General features: G+C 37.9%; 2 protein-coding genes and 1 pseudogene across 4 annotated transcripts; 2 read left to right on the top strand and 1 right to left on the bottom strand.

Moving 5' to 3' along the window:
* Window positions 1–980: 980 nt before the first annotated feature.
* On the top strand, window positions 981–7,835 carry LOC149026436 (protein NEOXANTHIN-DEFICIENT 1). Its single transcript, XM_089146723.1, has 11 exons — window positions 981–1,395; window positions 2,220–2,335; window positions 2,471–2,554; window positions 2,641–2,704; window positions 3,013–3,059; window positions 3,827–3,881; window positions 4,081–4,119; window positions 4,840–5,002; window positions 6,631–6,697; window positions 6,781–6,837; window positions 7,227–7,835. The coding sequence occupies exons 2-11, from the start codon at window positions 2,271–2,273 to the stop codon at window positions 7,486–7,488; spliced, it is 903 nt and encodes a 300-aa protein (XP_089002849.1). The 5' UTR covers window positions 981–1,395; window positions 2,220–2,270; the 3' UTR covers window positions 7,489–7,835.
* A 374-nt stretch (window positions 7,836–8,209) lies between these two features.
* On the bottom strand, window positions 8,210–10,392 carry LOC149026435 (AAA-ATPase At2g46620 pseudogene; annotated as a pseudogene).
* Window positions 10,393–12,793: 2,401 nt separating this feature from the next.
* On the top strand, window positions 12,794–19,909 carry LOC149026434 (Serine/Threonine-kinase, putative (DUF1639)). Of its 3 annotated transcripts, XR_016171843.1 has the most exons (6): window positions 12,794–13,077; window positions 14,916–15,473; window positions 16,557–17,010; window positions 17,247–17,324; window positions 17,817–18,093; window positions 18,255–19,909. XR_016171843.1 is itself a non-coding variant. In XM_089146721.1 (5 exons), the coding sequence occupies exons 1-5, from the start codon at window positions 13,070–13,072 to the stop codon at window positions 17,871–17,873; spliced, it is 1,155 nt and encodes a 384-aa protein (XP_089002847.1). In that variant the 5' UTR covers window positions 12,794–13,069; the 3' UTR covers window positions 17,874–19,907. The 3 variants fall into 3 exon arrangements, 2 of the variants coding, with proteins under 2 accessions (XP_089002847.1, XP_089002848.1); XM_089146721.1 differs by having other exon boundaries at window positions 17,817–19,907; XM_089146722.1 differs by having other exon boundaries at window positions 17,820–19,906.
* The last annotated feature ends 78 nt before the right edge of the window (window positions 19,910–19,987 follow it).

The raw sequence follows: 19,987 nt of genomic DNA, 5'->3' as shown, positions 1-19,987 counted from the left end.
ATTTTATATTCTGCATACCAACCTAGCTTTTTTATTTTTTACTCTCCAGTCCTTTATCCAAACAAGTGATATATTTCTTTTCCTCCTTCCCCATTGAAAGGTAACGAATGAATGGATGGGGGGAACAAAAGTGTTTTCTACTACCTATCTGCTTCTTGGACAACTCCAACTCAACTCGTTTTCAAACTCTATAAGAACAACATTTTCCCTTTAATTAATCCTCCGCGCATTGATTATTAAGATAAGGACATGATGAGATCAATCTCAAATCTTTAAGTAGGTATGAATTGTGATCAGGATGGAAGCACGCTTTCTTCTCTAATCACTCATTTGACCCCTTTTTAACTTAATACGATTCACTTGTGTAACTTACAAGTCCGTTTATGCCATGGTTATTCTACCCAACCAACCATTGATAACACGAATAATTGATGATTTGATGGTGCCCTCCATACTACAGTTGAATTATAAATAAAAAAAAAAAACCTTCCATCTTTATCTGCTTGCAGTAGAAAAACAGTTTGTTGAATGATGATACGACATCCTTCCATCTTCTAAGTTGTTTAAAATAATTCTGAGTGGTGGTTTAGTTAATGTTTCCTTTGAGATTAGACACTTATTAACAATTCAATTATACAAGTTACAAAATTTTCTTTTCATATAAAAAGAGGATCCAGATTTAAAATACTTATTTTGATGCGAAAAAAAAAAATGTAGTTATTAGTCCACGTACGTAACGAGTTTATTTTAAGACTTTAAGAATCAAACGAGATCCAATCTGTCTGCGCTCCTATTTGATTTCAAAGATCTTTTTTTGCGGTAAAATATTTGATTTCAAAGTTAAAACTAGTGAGCAGTCGTAACCATGTAGCTTTTAATAAACTTTTTCTTTACAGGAACGAAAAAAAAAAAAAAAGGAGAAAAGAAGCGAAACTGGTGAGTGGGATAAGATATTCTTACCCAAAAAAACCGAATGTATATGTGGGATAAGATTGTATGGTTGGGCTGGCGGCGTTGTTGTCATCGCGAATCAGCTTTGCTGTCTGTTTCAGTTGATAAACACTGTTCCAACACTATCCGCTTGCACACAGCACACTCCTCCCCTGAAAAACACACACACACAGAGCAATACAACAGAGACTCTGTGCTCATATGGTTCTTCTCTGGCTAGGGTTTTCTTGATTCCAACTCCATAGCTTCATTTACTTCGGTTAGTTTGTTTTTCCAGTTTTGGACTTCTCTCTGTTTTTATTCCCCCCACCACCCCCAATCTCTACCCTCTCCTCTCCTAGACTCTCTCTCTCTCTCTCTCTCTCTCTCTCTCTCTCTCTCTCTCTCTCTCTCTCGTTTAGTGAGATCCCCTAAACTATCTTTGCTTCCCTCTGCAACACATTGGTAAGACACTATACAACTTGTGGCTTCTCCTACAGTCCTGCTGAGTGCTGAGCCTTCTCTCTGTTTATTTACTGTTGTTTTTCATTTTTGCGATCCTAATAGATAGCGGTTTATCATATGAGTAGTCCATATGCTTGAATGCTTCTCTGCTTTATAATAATTACATAAAAAACTTTTATCTTTCTGTCACTAGTTTTTGGAAATCATGGAACACGAGAGAATAAATTGATGATAACTCCTGCTGGGCCTTCCTCTTGATACGCATTCTTCTTTTTTTCCTGATTTTTTATCATCACATTTTAAGCAAAGATTGAAGGTTCCTGAGTTTCCAGTCTGCCTTTTCCTTGAATCTCATTCTATTACAGTATATATAATGCGGGAGAATCTAAAAAGAAAATTCTGTGTTAACTGGAGGTTTGCTGTTGTGATTACTTACCGTAACACTGATGTTATGATTAATCAATATTTTTCTTTGCTTCTTGGTTGAAATGTTATCATCTGTTTTTTAATATTGAGCATTTTTGGCCCTATGTACATATTTTCTCACCTGTTGTTTGCATTTATAATCTGCACTTTGTGTCTTTGACATGCATCCCCGTACACTATGTGGTGCTGTGCCCCGTACATTCTTAAAAAGTATCATGGTACATCCTCAGGCGATATAGAACTGTTCATTGGTTCTACAGTCTTGCACCCACATTATTTCCTTGTGTTTCTTAAAACTACCAAATGTAAATTACTCTTAATCTGTTGTTTCTACTCAAAGATCATTGTGTTAACCACTACCGGTGAGACTTTTGACTTCTTCATGGGTGCTCTTACAGTGTCATTCATTGTTTTCCAGAAAAGAATTCATATGCTTCAAATTTTGACTTATGGGAGTTGGAGAAGCAAAACCTTCTTCGGATTATGCCAAACCTCCATGGTTGTTCAAAGGAAGGCATGTATTCTTTTACTTCTGGTTCATCTTTTTATATGCACATTCATGATCTTTGATTTATTTTTTCTCATTGTCTTTTCCTGCATTTTCATTGCTGAATGAAGTTTTATGTTGAACAATGTGTTTGGCTTTCAGTGCACTGTATCAACTCCATCTTGTGAAAGCAGAAACTGCTCGAGCTTTTATCCCAAAGGAGTTCAGATTAGTTGAGGCTTTTGGGTATCATACTTTGGTCTCTGTTTCCCCACCCCAACCCAAACTTCCAATAAAAATGTCGGTGCTGAAGTTGACTTTTGACTTTGCAGATATACTCTTGGTGGTTTTTTTCTTGCTCACTATGATGATAGTCCAGCTGGGATCTTTGATGAGGTTAGAGATGTTAATTATTTGTACTAGCGAATAATTTCAAGTTAAATTTTGTCCCAATATATATCTGCAGTTGCCGGTACCTTGGTCTTCTTGTTGGTCTTATATAATCTTCAGCTGCCTTTCATGACTCCTGAATTCCCTTGGAATTTGGCTGCTTTAATTATCCATATCTTTTGTTGTCTCATTCTTGTTATATTTTTGTCAAACGTTGAGAATGTGTACCTATAAATAGGACGAGGGGATAGAGATAAATAAAAATAGTCTAGCCACTTTGCATTGGTACTAACAGAATATGTTTGCATTCCCAGCTTGTGGTCATTGCAGGGATTGTATGGAACCCCCCAACTTCTTGCGCGTATGTATCTTTTTCTTTTCTCTGATCCATATTAATGTGAAAAAACCAGCAAAATTGTTCTGGAGGAAGGTAATAAGAGACTATTGCTTTCTGCTTGCAACAGCTAACATTCATATGATTCGGAGAATCCAAGGTCTTTTGTATGTCAGTTACTTTGATAGGTCTTCAACTTGTTGGACCTGATTCAGTTTTGGTTGATTCAGAGCATCCAGGTTTGACTTTGTTGATCAAAATTGACATTGAAAACCTACAACTCTGGAGTGTTTAACCATAGCTTGGTAGAGTGACTGTTGTAAATTTGTAATAGCTGCCACTAGAAAAGCTATGAACTGAAGGATGGTTGACTTCTTGAGTCATCCTTGCATAAAAACTCTCTATAAGTTCATCTAGTTGAGTTATCCTCTTAGACTAACAAGGCCATAAGATGGTTTACTCAGTAGGCATAAATATTATTTGGACTTAGCCAAGTTGTAAACAACTTATGATTTGAAACATATGATACGACAGGCTGCTGTTAAACTCATTTATTATGGTTTTTTTTAATCTGATGATACAAAGAATTTGATTTGATACCTAGAGATTCAACAACACAAAACTAGTCTTGCAAATAATATCATGTCGTTCTGCACCTGTTATTATCACCTCTGTTATTTTCTGTTGTTTTATAATGGTGTTTTTATTCAGATGATCACATCAATGATAACTATACTCTGAAATGTAGAGGTGAGTAACCTTGAAATGAATTGTATTGATACTTGACTCAACAGATGGGCTGCTAGGGTGCTTGTAAACAGCCAAGAAGCTTGCTTTCATGGGAGAAAGGTGAGGATTCATTTCACTCTGAAGGACAATTCCAACTTTTGAGGACCAAGTGTTTTTGATTGCTGATTGTGCGAAAACCTTTTTCGTTGTTTGGCGTGCTTCATCTAATTATTTGAAAAACCAGCCAAGTTTATTTAAAAGAAAGACTTAATTGACACAATTGCTGATGAATTAGTTTCATTTATGTGTTCTGTTGCAGCATATAGGGCTTCCAAGTCAAGTTGCCGGGTTTTCAAAGGTATGTTTTAAGTAAAATACTCTAGCCTGGAAGCCAACCATGTATGAAATATTTCTTGCACAATAGCTGATCTATATATGGTTCTGATTTTACAATGTTTGTCAGAAATTAATTTGATGATATGTGGCCCATGCTAAATACCTCAGCTCCCGGATCCACAGTGGCATATAGGCCAGCATTTTCTCTGTATTTTCTAGACCTTAAGATTCTGGGAGACATCTCGGAAAATTTTGTCAATAGTATCATTTTTATCTATTTATCTAGGTATTGAGATCTTGAACATACAGCCCATCAGAAGAGCATTTGTCACCAACTGGAAGCTGTTGCAATATAAAATAAGCTTCCTGATACATGCTTAGCTCTCAACTATGAAAAGTATATGCATGGTATATTATTGCTCAAGTCATTGCAGTTGGATGACCCCGACCATTTGACATGTTAGGTTCTTCTGATCAGCCTTTTGGGTAAGGGTTTCACTTTGTGGGATTGGCTTTGATCTTTTATCTATCACAATCTTGGGGCCATGACTTCGACACAAGTTGCCCAGGATAGGACTATCCAGATTAACAGTCCCTTGTGCCTCTCAATGGCTACACAGGGAGAATATGTATAAGATCTACTCATAAAGATCAATGCCATGCACCTAATCAAGTGAATAAGATAATTTAAATTTGAACATGTGCAGTCAACTGTCAGCTTATTTTGTGGTTTTTCAAGCAGAGAACAACAATCTTAGAGAGGTCAAGAAATAATAATAGTTTCCTGAATAAGATTGGTCTTGGAACTGCTTTCTGCAATCCAAAGGATCATATTGATGTTCAAGTAGCAGAAATCAAGGACTCATCTACAACTGATTTTTGTTGCATCAGCCTTCCAGCTGCTGGTGAGTACACTGTACATAGCACAGTTAGAAGGCATTTTTGTTTTCTTGTAAGACTTGCTTTTTGTGAAATTTAATCCTTCAAGGCACTGGTGGTTAACATCTCTTCAGCAAGTCAAGATTACATGTGAAAACCCTGTTGAAAAATATATTAAAATTCTTCTCTTGATATCATAAGATGCCAGGATTTCTATATTTTCTTTTATCAACTATGTATAAATTAACCCTCATTGAGATGCTAAGACATCTGTTGGGCTACTTAGTGAACGTCATTTTATTTTCTGATACAGGAGGGACATTTTATATTTAGATTTTTTTCTTGTGCAATTAACTAGTGTGAAACCATGCCTAAATTAATAAAACCAACACCGATCAGAATTATCGGAGGACATATCAAAACTAATTCTGAAACTAACCTTTCAAATCTTGTTGAAACTCCAAACTGTCAATGTCCCTTCAGGTTTTGAACTTATGGTCAGATATTGCATTTTCTGCATTTAAATACTGAAGATTTTTAAACACCAATACCTGCTCCATACCACTTGGAAAGACCCCAAAAGAATTGAAGGGCCCTGCTATCCAGGATTCCGATTAGTTTGATATAATGCTGATGTACTTGTCGTTTTAAATTAGCACGAATGCATACGGGGTGGTGATGGTAGATTGTGGTAACTAAAACCCTAACGAATTATTAGGATTAATGCCTGTAATGAGCATACAGTATATTATGGACCTGAAATTGACAGAACCCTGTCAATTTATGGAAATCCTAAGGTACTTAATTTATTATAAGAGCTTTACTGGATTGGTCTGATTTTTGGGGACAGTAAGATGACTCTTAAGTAGGCTACCTGTTAAATGCTTAACTAACTGGTGACACACTTCTCTCAGGATAAACCACATGTGTCATTGTGTGGGTAGCAAGTAACAGTGATGCTTTCTTTGGCTCTCTTTGGCATAATTTATATTTATGTTTATGACCTATTTGTGAATAATCAATTATGATGGTAAGTTATGAATGATAAACAATTTTGATTACTAATAGATATAATACATTATATAATAAGAGATGAGTTTCGCACTGTTGGATGAATAATATATTATGTGTCATCAATTTGTTTTTCGGTTAGTCTTGGTTAACTTGTGAAATATATATTGCCTTTTAGTCTTAGTACTATCTCGTTTTTATTAGTTTTGACTAATTTTGATATTCTTAAATTATTGATAAAGTGGCAATGGGGGGAGGTTGGACAGAGAAAAAAACATGATTTTGTTCTAATTTTTTTTATAATATTACCTTTTTACCCCTTCTTAGATAGTAATCTACACATGTTCATTAATGATACCCGCATAGATAAAAATTAACAGTTTATGGTGATAAATCATAAACAACTCCTAACCTATTTATGAATTTCTGTTTAAATTGATTTATTTTAATTGTAAACAGGGGTTATAAATCATACCAAATACATTTATTTATGTTTATAAGTCATATAAGCATAAATTTAAATTGCACAAATAGAGCCTTTATCTCTCTCCTTCATCTCTCTCCGTTCAGTGGCAGGGTTTTTGCAAATATTTTGATGTCATTTTTTCACTTTTCTCTTTGACCTTGAGCTTGTTAATGGCAGTGCCGGATTCCAGATGGAATAGCATGTGGATGGGTCCCATTGTCAAAATGTCCCTGCCAAGCTTTAGGTAGTTTTTTTATGCAATTTATTGGTTGTGAATTGGGCTGTAATTCATTGATAACTGACTAAACTTTTGCTGGCAATTTGCAGTGGTTACACAGAGTATAATCCTCATCTTCTCAAGTATTCATGTCAGATTAAGTGCAGGTTTTTTTTTTTTTAAATTTTTTTATCCACTATATTGCTTTGCTTGAATTCTGAAAACATTAAATTTCATCCATTTGGGTGATCCCAATTCTTATGTTTTGTGGACTACATGGTGAGGATAGAGAAGGGTGTCTAAGTTACCAACCAAGCTAGCAGCCTCCACTCTAGCCAGACCATGTTGTTTGGTTTTCGGTTTGTATGATATGCAACTGGTCGAAAATGAACATGCGCTGCCCCTTGACGTTGGTACATTACTCTCCAAGACTTAGGCATCTTTCTGCACCTGAACTGGCCTTGGTGTCTCATGCTTATCAATTTTGCACAAGAGACATTCTAGTTTTGGATCCATCTGTTTTTGATCTTGGTTTATTGATTGAAACACTGTGTAGGGTTCGAGCTGTGGCTCCGGCAAAAGTTTCAGGACCAACAACTTCACTGGATAAACAGCAAGAAGGCCTGGTAACCCAGCAAAGTTTTCAGTCGGTGGATTGTGAATTTGGAAAACTGACAGAAAATGATGCACGGAACCGTAGTATTTCTGTATTATTGTCAAAGCCTCTATTGGCTTTAGAGTTCAATTTTCTGAAAATGCAGGTGGAGCCTCCCACTGTAGTTGCTAATTGTTCCAAGAACGTAGTAGAAGGCTCTTAATTATATACCATCCTTCATTTTTATCCTCTTTTACTTTCAAATGTATCCCTGTACGTAGTATGTACCTTAAAACTATCAATTTCTCCAATATGCGCCCGGCCACACTTCGTTTCCAAGAGACAGAAACACTTGTCAGATCTCTTTCAGCTCTCCTCTCTCTCTCTCTCTCTCAATGTTTTTTTTGACTAACCTGTCCATAATGTACATTCTTTTCGTGTCATGCTGGTTTAGAGTTGGATTCTGTGTGATTGTGGAAAATCAATATATCTCATATTTAGGATATCTGTGTATAGAAGATATTGAAAAATAAAACACATATCATTTTGTTGGGTAGAAAATAAAATAAAACACTTATTTGATGACAAAGACTATGAAGTATGAACACGGTTTTAGTTTTTACTTTTTATATTGTTCTTATTGATGACAAAGAATATGAACATGGTTTTAGTTTTTATATTGTTATTCTTTCTAAATTAGATGTCTCTGCATTCGAGGGTAATTTCTTCTTGATTCAAGGAAAACACCAACCAACAAAGTCCAAGAGGGAATTCTCAGATCATAGCGATTCCCTTGACAGTGCAAAGTCAATTGCCTAAGTAAAATGAATCTTAATAAGGGGTTGAGATCATAGAAATAACTGTAGAGAGCTCTACTTGTTATATTGAAATTTCATGATCACACCAACAAAAAAGAATAGCTAAAGAAGACTCATCATGCTTGTAAATGATATATAAATATAACTCATGGAAAAGTCAAGTATATACAAGCTAGGAGGTCATACTTGTTATTGCCCATATCAATATTGTATTAGATACTTGGACACCGGACTGTGATTTAGAAGGATTTTTATTAGCGGCAGCCGCAGCGAACGCCCCAGATTTTTTGACTTGAATCGGACGGTGGTAATTAAAAATATAGGGTTTAGTTGCAAATATATCTTCTACTTTTTTACACTAACAGTTCTTTAATTTTTTTGAATTTACAAAAGAAACCCATATTCCTCTTTCATCCTCAGCAAACTGTACAGTTTCCTGAACTCTCTCACAGTGTGTACGCTTTCCCTGCAAATAACCCCAACAACGCCACCGCCACCGCCACCGCTGGCGCGTGCGCCTGGATTCCCAGCATCATCATCTAATCGTCCGTTCCTTGAAGTACTCTCACTCAATCGCTGCTTCCTTCCATCCCCGTGAGTATGGAGAGCAACGGATTTCAGTGCTCGACTGGGTGAGCTCTGGTTCACGATCATTATCTCCCCGATGTCTGTTGGGCTCAGAGTGGCTCTGCCCTGGAAAATCTCTTCCACTTGAGGGAAGAGCGTGTGTTCCTTCACCCCTAAATAGCTGTTCACTAGCGTCCTAAAAGCAGGGAAATCACAGAGAGGAAAGTGAATGTGAACGTCAATCCTTCCAGGTCTGAGAATGGCGGGGTCGATGTGATCTTTACTGTTCATGGTGAACACCATCACTCGCTGTTCTCCACAAGAGGAGAATATCCCATCCATGAAATTCAGAACACCGAATAAACTAACCGCAACTGATTTCTCGCTCAGGAACCGATCGAGATCCTTGATGACTATAACAGATCTGCTTGCTTGTAGTTTGTAAGATAAGCATCTTCAGATCCAAATCGTCTGATGCTCTGAGATATCGTCGTAACAGAGGAATTTATCCATGGCGGCCACGAAGATTGATTTTCCCCGACGGCCCGTAGGGCAGGTAGCTCTCCAGACGCGGCCGAGCCGATGGTAATACTGTTTGGATTTGAGAAACGACTCGAGATCAGACTTTATTCTATTCTTGAGATTAGAATAAAGTCTGATCTCAAGAATACTCTTTGGATTGGCACCGAGCTATATAAGACGATGTCGTTCGTTTCCCTTTCGGCAAAGAGGTTTGCGAAATCTGAGTCTTCGATGGAAGCCAAAGAGTAATAAGGGTTTCTTTTTGTAAATTTAAAAAATTAAAAAAAAAAAATTTGTGTAAAAAGGAAAATTTTATATTTACAACTAAACCTATATTTTTAATTACAACCGTCCGATGCACGTGACATAATCTGGGACGTCCGCTGCTGGCAGCAGCGGCTGCCGCTAATAAAAATCCGATTTAGAAGATAATTACAAATTCATAACCATCAATTTTGGGAGAAATAAATGGTTGGATTTAAAAATGGAACCTGAAAATGAATCGTCATATTATATTATTTTTAGGGAAGGCGGTAGCAAAAGGCTGTGAGAATACCATGAGTTTCTTCATTTTTGCTTTTGGCCCTTTATTTTACTAGATTTAATCTCATACATCAGATCCTTTTTATTAACGTTTAATGGGGGACTGTTTGTATTAGAAAGCAGTTCCTTCTTTTCCGAACTAAAATTCCAAACACAAACGCATCAGTTTCTGCACAAAGCTTTCCTTGTTCGAATCAATTCAGAAGCTGAAGTAACCCACAGTGCAACTACATGGGCAGTGTTTGCAGCTTCGCCATGGCTGTTCATTCGAGCTAGCCCAAATCACCCAACCTTCCATTCGTGTCTTTGTCAATTAACAGATCGTTTGGTTTAATGTGTGTCTCTGTGAAAAGCTCTAGTTTTCCAACCTTCCTTCGTGCAGGTATAACACACTGAAGCAAAATCTTTCATAACCCAACATCAAAATCTCATCACATTCAAAAACCCATTTGTCTAAAGCTTTCATTTTCCATGTAATCATAGGTTAAGAATAAGTTACATTTGTCTTTCTTGCACCAACCTCTCAATCCAACCAAATTCCTCTGCTTCAATCTCCCCAGGCTTGAAACCTCGGCCAAGAACTCTCTAGTTCCGTGTTATGTTTCATGGGAAATTCGTTTCACAATTACCTCTGTTCCTCCAAGGACCCCTTTGTAAACCTTGCCATTGCCTCCCATCCCAATTTCATCGGAGAATCGCTTTGTTGCGGTCTATCTCAGATGGCTTCAGCTTCAATAGATTTAACATAAAATTTCGATACAAAGGAGCATTTACTGCAACAAATTGAAGGTTTAACTCCCATATGATGCATCCTCGAGACCTCGACCACTTTGTCTAGATTGCTAGCACCGAGCAATATTAGTTGTAAATGAAGAAAGTATTGGGAGTTATAGGCTAAACAGATTTGAGAGGTATCAGTTCTTGTATTTCAGCAATTGAAGTCCAATATCTTGTTAATTTCAAAAACTTCTGAGAGATGAGTTCTAAATGTTGCCATTGTGAGGAAAAGAAATAGTGTCATACCATGGAAGGAGAACCAAAGTATTGATTACGGATGCCAATGGTGCGGTTTTGGACTCAAAAATACCCAGTCCAAACAAGGCCCATTATCAAAATAACGGTTTCGGGCTGATTTTGGTTTGGTGTGGTTTGGGTTTAGGCTAACAAATGATTTGGACGAATGGTCTATACTTAGGTTGGCTAACAGTTTGGCCTAACAATTTATGGTATTCAAGAAAAAGAACAAGAAGAAATGGTTCACCATCAGTGCAACAGGAACAAAAATTATATGGAAAGCAAAGTTGTTATTGATCAATTTTTATCAAAAAAATGAAAAGTCATTCTATGTTGTAGAAATTTCAGCTACTTCATAGAAATCAAGAATTCAGATAGTAAGTAGTAACATAAAAACTGCAAACTTATTCCCCAAGCTCCACCTGATAGTCCTCCTGAAACAAATCTTCAAATCAAAACCCCTTTTAAATTCCAACTTGTGCTATGACTGATTATCTTGAAATTGGGTTCTTGTTTTGTTAGAACGTTGATTTTTTCCCTTTCTATGAAATCCGTCTCTTTTTTGGGGTTGATATTTAATTTGATATACAAAAGAGATACCTCTGGATTGGATAAATGTTTATTTAATTTAAACAAACTTGATAAATTCAATTGGACATTCGTACTTAATCCTTCTAATTGTCCCTCAGAAGCAGTAGAATGACTATTTGATCTTTGAATTCATGCTCAATTTTTCTGATACTTTATACAAATTACCTAGTGGTAGTATCTAATATGATGATTCAAATAATATTTAATGTAAAACTATAAAACGGGTTATAAATGGTTACGGTATGAGTTTGGGTTAGTGCGGGCTTTGCCACCCTCAGCTCAAACACAGCTCATTAAGGTTTGGTTTGATTTGCAAATTGACACCCCTAATATTTGATTAACAACAATAAAAATAACCTCTCTAAGTTGGGCTAAGGGGTTATACTTTTTTCAGACATAAAATATGAAGTCTTAGATATTGGTACCCATGAAAGAAGTAGATTCAAGCTTTAAAAAGGAGATGCTTTCCAACATTCAAGCTAGCATGATTACAAAGAATAAGCATATGGATGACCATTTCAAGTTCACCACACAAGAATGGCTAGGTGATGAGATTAACTTCGTTCCAAGAAGCTCTTTGTTTGTTGGAAAAATTCCTTGACCACATCACCGTAAGAAGACTTTTTATTTAGGCATGACTTGCATTCTCCATATGCTTCTTCAAAAGAGATTTTGCAGATGATGTGGAATCTTGTGTAAAGATGTGTAATTTAACATGAAAATATACAATCTATATGCCGACTTGACTGAAATTTTTTTCAAAACCAACGAGTTCCCAAATCCAACTATCTTCCACATTTGGATTGTTGATAACTGATTGTGGTATTTTTAAAGAGTGAATACTATTGGTTTTTACGTTTGGGATTAAGAATTGATTGTAGTATTGTATAGTGTGAATACTGTTGAACGATCAATAACCTATGTAAAGAAGAAAGATATAGATATACTTCTAGCGTAATAGTGGAAAGCTCTTAAGTGCATTTAACAAGGTTAAATTGTCTTTGTTTAAACTTTCATCCAAGAAAAATAAATAAATAAATAAATAACCATTTTCCCATCCTGTGAAAAAATATATAAAAAAAAAAGAGGATGAGGTGTGAATAATTTTTTTGGAAAAAGAAAGAAAAAAAAAAAAGAGAGTAAATATTTGCTTTTATTTGTGGCGAAGCATACAAATCATGGGATATGTTGCTGGCGCCCCACTGGGGCACACCGTGTAGGGATCATCAGAGAACGCCGATGCCGAAATAAAAAACTGAAAGCGAGGATATTTTCGTCTAAAAGGGTAGAGTTGAGTTAATCAGACATCAGTTAGGTACTTAGGTTGTATGGGACTATGGGCTTGAGGGTTTCGCCGTTTCGCAGGGGTTCCTGCTTTTGGCTTTTACTCTGGTCTTCAGGGGTAATTTGATATTTCTTCATATACTAGGGGTGTTTGGGTCCAATCAAGTTCTATAAAATCCCACTATTTCAACCCATCTCTGCAACTCCCTCTCCTCATTCCTCTTTCCTTCTTGGTTTACAGAAACTCTCATGAACCTCCTCTTGTGTCCTAATTTTTCTTATTTCTTGGTCGAAGCTTGCTGCTTTTTCGTAGGAGAGGAGCCATTGATCAACCACCTGATTTGAAGTCATTCACGGTGATGGTGTTCTTCTGTTCTTGAACGATTGATGCGTTTCGCGGCGTGACCGATAGTCCCTGTCGACCGAAACCTTGGCGTTGCTTCCTGATTCTCCACGGCATTGGATATGATGAGGTCTGCCACCAATCTCTCTTGGATGGCCTTCAACTTCTTTGTGAAAATCTCATAACAAAAATATAACATAATTCGAGCTTTCTTCTTTCTTCCTCTTATATCCTCCATCCGAAGTTTGTGCCTCTTTGTTTCTTCTAGTTTATCTGGGAGGGATTAGGTTTTTCGATTCTTCAGAAGCCGAACAGGGATGCTCCTCTGGCTTTTTACTGCTCGAACCAACCTTTTTTAGGCTTTTTGGATTTGTGTGTCTTACGGTGCTCTTTGGTTTCCGTCGGATCTATTATTTCCGTCTAGCGATGAAGGGAACTTCTATTCCATTTCTTTGTAAACACGAATTGCTTTCTCATCAGCCACAGGCGTAAACTAAATGAAATAATTTGTTTCGGATTTGTGTCGCACTGATCCCCGTCGGATACTAGCAAAGCAGAGTCGCTACTGAATATATATGTTCTTGCCTTTTGTTCTCCGTTTTGAATGCTTTAGGAAGATTTATGCTTCTTTCAGGAGCGTGGAGAGTTTTCCTTTTATCCCTTTCCAGATAACATTTGTCCGGCAAAATTTTCTGATTTCGGCAGATTCCGGCAATGGAAAGACTATCTCTGTAACCATTTAACCGTGTGTTGTCTTCGGAATTGTTCGATGCCTTGTGGTGTTCTGGTTGAATGTTTTGGAGTTCGACAGCAATACATCACCTAAATCTTGCTTTTTCGAGTCTATTATTCTTAGGTGAAGTTTCTCGGTGGTTCTCTCTGAGAGGCTCATTGCATCGTAGTGGTTGTTTCTTGAAGGCTAATGTTGGTCAATTTCAGCATAATGGAAAATCTTCATTTTTACCTAAATGTATGCTTCAGCATCGTAGAACAGTTGTTGCATTAGGAACTCAAAAACATCCCTCTCTAATTATCGGTGAGTTTTAATCTGTTGTTGCTGTCGATCGGTGGTTTTGAGTTCAGATATAGTAGTTATGTCATCGTTCTGCTAAACATGGATCGATTCTTAGTCCTAGTTAACATAGATCGAATTTTATTGGAATGTTCTGCTGAGAAATAGTGAACTTCTCATCTTCTCGTTGTCTATTTGTATCTTCTCGGATTTAAGTAATCCAGTGAATCTGATAGCTATATCCTTCTTCTTCCAGAACAGATTATGCGATGATAACCTTGTTTAGATGGCCGGCCGTGCATTTCTTCTAGTATTGGGAGCAGGCAGTTTTGAGATAAGGAAACCATAAGAATGCACAACAACGTATTCATAGATTCTTATCTACGATTTCGTTTATGTTCAGTTTTAATCTATGAATACGTTGTTGTGCATTCTTATGGTTTCCTTATCTGATCCGAGTGGAAATCTTGGTATCTGTTGGTATCTGAATACCTAGTTTAGATCTAAAATTTTAAGTTACAGGCTTAGCAGTTAATCCTATGGATGTATGGTAGATTTGCAGCGTGTAATTTTCAACTCTGCAGAAAGTTGGTGGTTTTCTCTTTGCGAGAAACTCGTTCTTGCTTGGAGTTCAAAATACGATTCCGCCCTGCAAGTGTCGATGGTGATTCTTTAGCCTCCTAATGCTTAAAGGTTTTCTCCTCTTGTGGCGTTATGTTCAGTTCTGATATAACCAAAAAGAAACAAGAAAGAAAATCGTTCTGTCTATTTCTTGGTTATTGATTGGGTATTTATATCTTAGTTGTCCACAAACCGGAGTGATCTTTGAAGGCGTTCCCTTTTCAGGATTTTTTTCTTTCCTTTTGGGTGCCGCAATTCCATAATTTATTAGAAATTAGGATTTTTCTGCAGTTCGCATTCGGTTTACTAATCAATTTGCCTTTTTTGGGTGATAGGTACCAGAGACTGAGTCCGGATTGTCTTCCTCTAAGCAATGGAAGGAAATCCAACCTAAGAACATGCAAGGAAGATGATGTTAGAGAAAACGGCAGAACACCAGCTTGCAGCAATTTGGAAAGGAAGGCTCTAAGATTCAGATCTGGAACGAGTCCTTCCAACGACAGCCCAGACAAGAGTTTTTCTCATTTTATCATATCCGATGGTCCACAATCGGAAAACTATTCCATCCAGAAGAGCCAGAGCCACGAAAGCAGTCCCAGTCCCAGTCCCAGTCCCGTCCGCGGAGTCGACGTTCTGTTGCAATGGGGTCAGAATAAAAGATCCCGTCGATCTAGATCGGAAAACCGTTCGGTGACGGATGAATCGACATTGCAGGGGAGGAAAGTGATTAAGATCCAGAGGAGACTGGTGCCTGGGCTGGAGAAGCAGGCATCTGCAACGACAACAATGCCACCACCGCTCCCTCCGTGCGCCACTACCTCCTCTTACAGTAGGGGAGGGAGCCTGCGACCTTGTACGCCCCTCCGCGAAAGTACAAGTCCTCATCCAAGCAGGTCTGCAATCACTTCCATTTCTTTCATCCCCGTTCTTACTTGTCGATCCTAGGGTTAATTGCTTGGGTCTTGTTACTTCACGTTATTACCATCACCCAACCCTTATTTTCCCACTTTTGCCGTCTTCACCCTCTGCATCCCTGCGTTTGAGATTTTTTCCTTCCCTTTCTTTTCGTTTTTCAAAATTTGGGGTTTTTGATTACTTGGCATGTTCTTCCTGCCATGGCATTTGGATCTTCTTTTGGTTTGATTTAGTTTTAGTTTTCGGATCCCTGGCTTTGAATTTGGACGGATCCGCCAGTTATTGGACCTTCTGCATAAACTCATGGTGATTCGCTGAACTAAGGAACCTTATTCATGTAATTTACCATCCTATCCCTTAAGTGTTACATTAAAATGAACATGCACCATCAAAGCCGAAACATCGTTTCCTATTTCACAATTTCCAGGATTCCATGGTGGGATCTCGCTCAGGACTTCCCTTTCCTCTTCAACTTCTCCTTCTGAGTTCTGATATTACTTTATTTTTGTTTTATTTCTGCTGTTGATGTGTAGTGTGGGTTGTGTTTCTTTTGGGGTTTGGAAGTCGGAATACCTACCCTGGGGAGGGAAGGGAATTAAATTCCCTCGCTAATCTTTTTATTGTAATTAGGTGGCCGTTTTGGTGATCTCTTTTTCTTTTTCATTTTTTATTTTGTTATTCACGATCGTAGTTGCTGAACCATTTGGTGGTTAGCTTTCCTGTGTTTTAGGTCGGATTTAAATTCTTTTGGCGTATGCGTTTGTTCTTCGAAAATAATCAGGAAAAGAAGAGTAAAAGAAAAGAAAAGAGAAAGGCTTTTCTCCTGGGGAGACGAAGAGTTTCCTTTTTCGAAAGAGGAAAAAAAACCCCCCTTACATCACTACCACTCCACTTTCAACTTTAGCCATCATCGTCTGTCGGTGGTCTGTGAGGCCTTAGAGGGTTCCCAGTGGTTTGTGTCTGATACTGTGCCTTCGCATGGTGGTGGTGTTTTGGTTGGTTAGATCTCACGCTCACCACAGAATCTAATCTTTTATTTTCCTTCTGATGATGATGATCAGAAACTCAGAAGATCGGTCGGCCATTGCAAATGGTTCGCCGTCGAGAAGCAACGGTGGAAGCAGTAATGTTAGCCGCGGCGTACAGGTTCCTGTGTGCGGATCCTCTTCTTCGCCGGAGAGAAGCGATAAGATGGTTTCTTCCGCGACCCCTGGTGCCAAAGTAGATAATAAGCCCAAGGGGTCAGGGTCAATCGCAGCAACTGAACCGGTCAATCATCGTGTGGAATCTGCTTCTACTGCAACCCCTTCGGAACAAGAAGCTGCAGGTATGACAGCTTCGGCGGCCGCGACTTGGGGCGTAGGGGAAAAGGTGAACTTAGATCCATTCGAGTGGTCCAGGATTTACATCTCCCTCTCCAGGAAGGAGAAAGAGGACGATTTCCTAGCCATGAAGGGTACCAAACTCCCACAGAGACCCAAGAAAAGGGCCAAGAACATTGATAAGACTCTGCAGGTAATAATTTTTAGAATTTATTTAATGCTAGCGTGCTACCCTACCATCTGGAATTGGCATTAAAATACCTTTCTCTGCGGTATTTTTTATAAATTTAAACCCTTTAGGTTTCCCCGAAATTTATAAAAAAAAAATCATAGTTTTTATTCAAACGGGGGCAGAGGGTGCATACTTGCTTAAAAAATGGAAGACAGTTTCATTGACAGAGGCATGTGGTTTTGTTTTGGTCGGTGCAGTACTGTTTCCCGGGGATGTGGCTCTCTGACTTGACGAGAGGACGGTACGAAGTCAGGGAGAAGAAATGCGTGAAGAAGGTAACCTCTACCCGCTTGACTCTTTTTCCCTGCATTCATTATACCTTCCCCTTTTATACTGTGTCCGTTTTTTTAACATTAGATAACAGTGACATCATGTCCGGGTCTCGATTGACCTTGCCTCGTGGCTGGAGTAGGACCGTGTGTGGGTGGTTCAGTCCAGCAACCAATGACCACCCACCTGAACCTTCCAAGTTTCTGAAAACTTCTGATGGATGTGCCACCATACTAGTGTGCTGGTAGCTATATGCAAGACAATAAAATTTTCAACTCATAATTACGGTGGTGTGATTTAGAATACGAAATAGAAAGAAAGAAAGAAAGAAATGTTCATCAAATAGTGTTGCCTTGACGGTATCTATGTCTTTCTTAATTTCTTGCATGCTAAAGTTAGGTATTGAAACAGAGAGGGAGAGGAATATGACCAATTAATTTTAGTTCTATTATTTCTCATGTGCAGTTTTTAATTGTAAATTGTTTTGGACTGAATAGCAGCAAAAGAAAAGGGGTTTGAAAGGAATGGAAAGCATGGACAGCGATTCCGAGTAGAAAGCCTTTTAACTTGGAAACAGTAGGAGAATTCGAAGTTGCTGCATCTCTCTCTTTCCCTTCTTCTCCACTAACAGGGCAGAGAGAAGTGAGATGGTTCGCGGAGATGAGGAGAGGGCTCTTCTGCTAGAGCGTCGAGTACTTTTGAGAACGTAGATGGCGTCGTCTGGCACAAACCCCCTAATCCCGCTCGAATCCTTCGGTTCTCCACCCCTTATTGGTATTGGATCATCTTTACCTTATCCAAGATATTGTATAAATTGTTTCCAATTTTGATTTAACTAGAAAAAGAATTTTGGTCGTCTTTGTGTTCATATTCTTTCTTTCTTTCTTTCGCCTGTTTTATTTGTTTTTCTTAAAATGCCTTCTGTGTCCTTCTAGGCATCTTAGCTTGGAAACTCTGGCGTCCTGGAGGAATGAATGCCCAGAGTTGCCTTTCAGTCTAGTCTTGTTTTTGTCGTTCCTTTTTTTTTCCAGTTCAGGAGGTAGGTGCGAAATGGGGATGTAATATTTTTGCTTCTGAATTGATTTCTTTTGGGAAAGATTAGGAAAAAAAGCTTCTGTGGGCTGGTTTCTTAGCTTTGAATTTTTTATTTTATTTGTGATTTGGCCTGGGCGGCTGGGCCCTCCTCCCGCCTCCGCCTCCGCCTCCGCCTCCTCGAAGGTGTAGAAAAGCAGTTTGGAATCATTCTGAAATCTGATCAGTCTGGAATATGTCAAAATTTGTCTTAATTCTTAGAAATCTAGTACTACGACCCACTATTTGAGTGGGGCAGCTGTGTCGTAACGTAAGGTGGTGGTGAGCCTAACAATTTCTTGGGTTGTTGTATCTAGTATGTAAATTTCTACATATAAATTTGTTTGTTGTTGTTGTTTACTACTATTTATTTTTCATTTTTCAGGATAATAAGATGTTTATTAATTAATATCATGGTAGAAAGAAAGAACAATACCTGTCATTCCCGCTACTCAAAATTGAGTATTTTGAGTCTTTTTGACTGGAAAATGAAAGCATTGGGACCCGTGTCAGCCGAGATTGCCATTATATTATATTATATTATATTATATTATATTATATTGGGGTGAGAAATAGAATCCCTCTGGGTGGCTGGCCTCTGCTCTGGTGTTGCAGCAAAATTTTCAAAAGTTCCATTTCATCATATTTCTCTATCTGGGTATATTATGGTTGGCTACTGATACTCTTTGCACATGTCTACATCTATTCCTCTCATCTGCAACCAAAAAAGCAGCAAGATGGCTGGTCTGATATCATAGACCGAGGGTTCGTTTTGTTGTAATGGAAATATATTCATATTTAAAATAGGAACTATTGTAATCATTTACATTTATTAGTTTATGCGATTGATTACATGGCTAACTCCAAATTATTCTATATTTTAGGTCATCAAATTTCAAATTATTTTGCATCCATTTCCTTTTATTTTTTAATCATTACAAATTTCCCTTCCCTTCCCTTCCGTTTACTTTCTCTTGCAAGTTGCTGCTGCTAAATAAGCCCTAAATGTATAAATAAAATAATTAAAGTTAAAGTGAGCATTGTCCCAAATAAATGTGAATCTATTACATTCGAAATTTTGATCGGATTTGGTTGACTTTATTGGGCTGGGCCCTTTGGATTCTCTCTTCCGTATTTTTGTGATGGGCTGCCGTTGATGACCACTCCACTCCGCGCTGTTTCCTGCTTCTCTCTACGATTCTTATTTGCATATTTGCATGTTAAATTGTTAATCATAAATGAAAAGAGAATCAGTTGCATAACGGCTAGTGGTTTGAATTGATTCTCTCTCTCTCTCCCCCCTTGTCATCGCAAAATAAAATAACAGAGGCTTTTCAGGATGGATGTACATGTACTCACGAGAAAGAAAGATAGAGAATGTGAGTTGGAATTCAGTGGATCCATCTGACTTGTAGAGCCATCAATGATCGAGTGAGAATTATGGATGGAATTCATTGTACAATATATATAAATGAATCCTACAGTTATTCCAGGCGATTGATCTTAACGTGTAACTTTCAACACTCTTGTGAAAGACATGACCACCATCCATTGATTTTCAAGAAAAACTCTGGTTTGGGGCTTTATGTTATTGGGA

Source organism: Hakea prostrata, chromosome 2 (genome assembly GCF_041222555.1).
Source record: "Hakea prostrata isolate BN-2017 chromosome 2, UWA_Hpros_2, whole genome shotgun sequence".
NCBI classification, from domain to species: Eukaryota; Viridiplantae; Streptophyta; class Magnoliopsida; order Proteales; family Proteaceae; genus Hakea; species Hakea prostrata.
The sequence above is the reverse complement of the archived record's forward strand: the minus strand, read 5'-3'. Positions and strand labels throughout refer to the sequence as shown.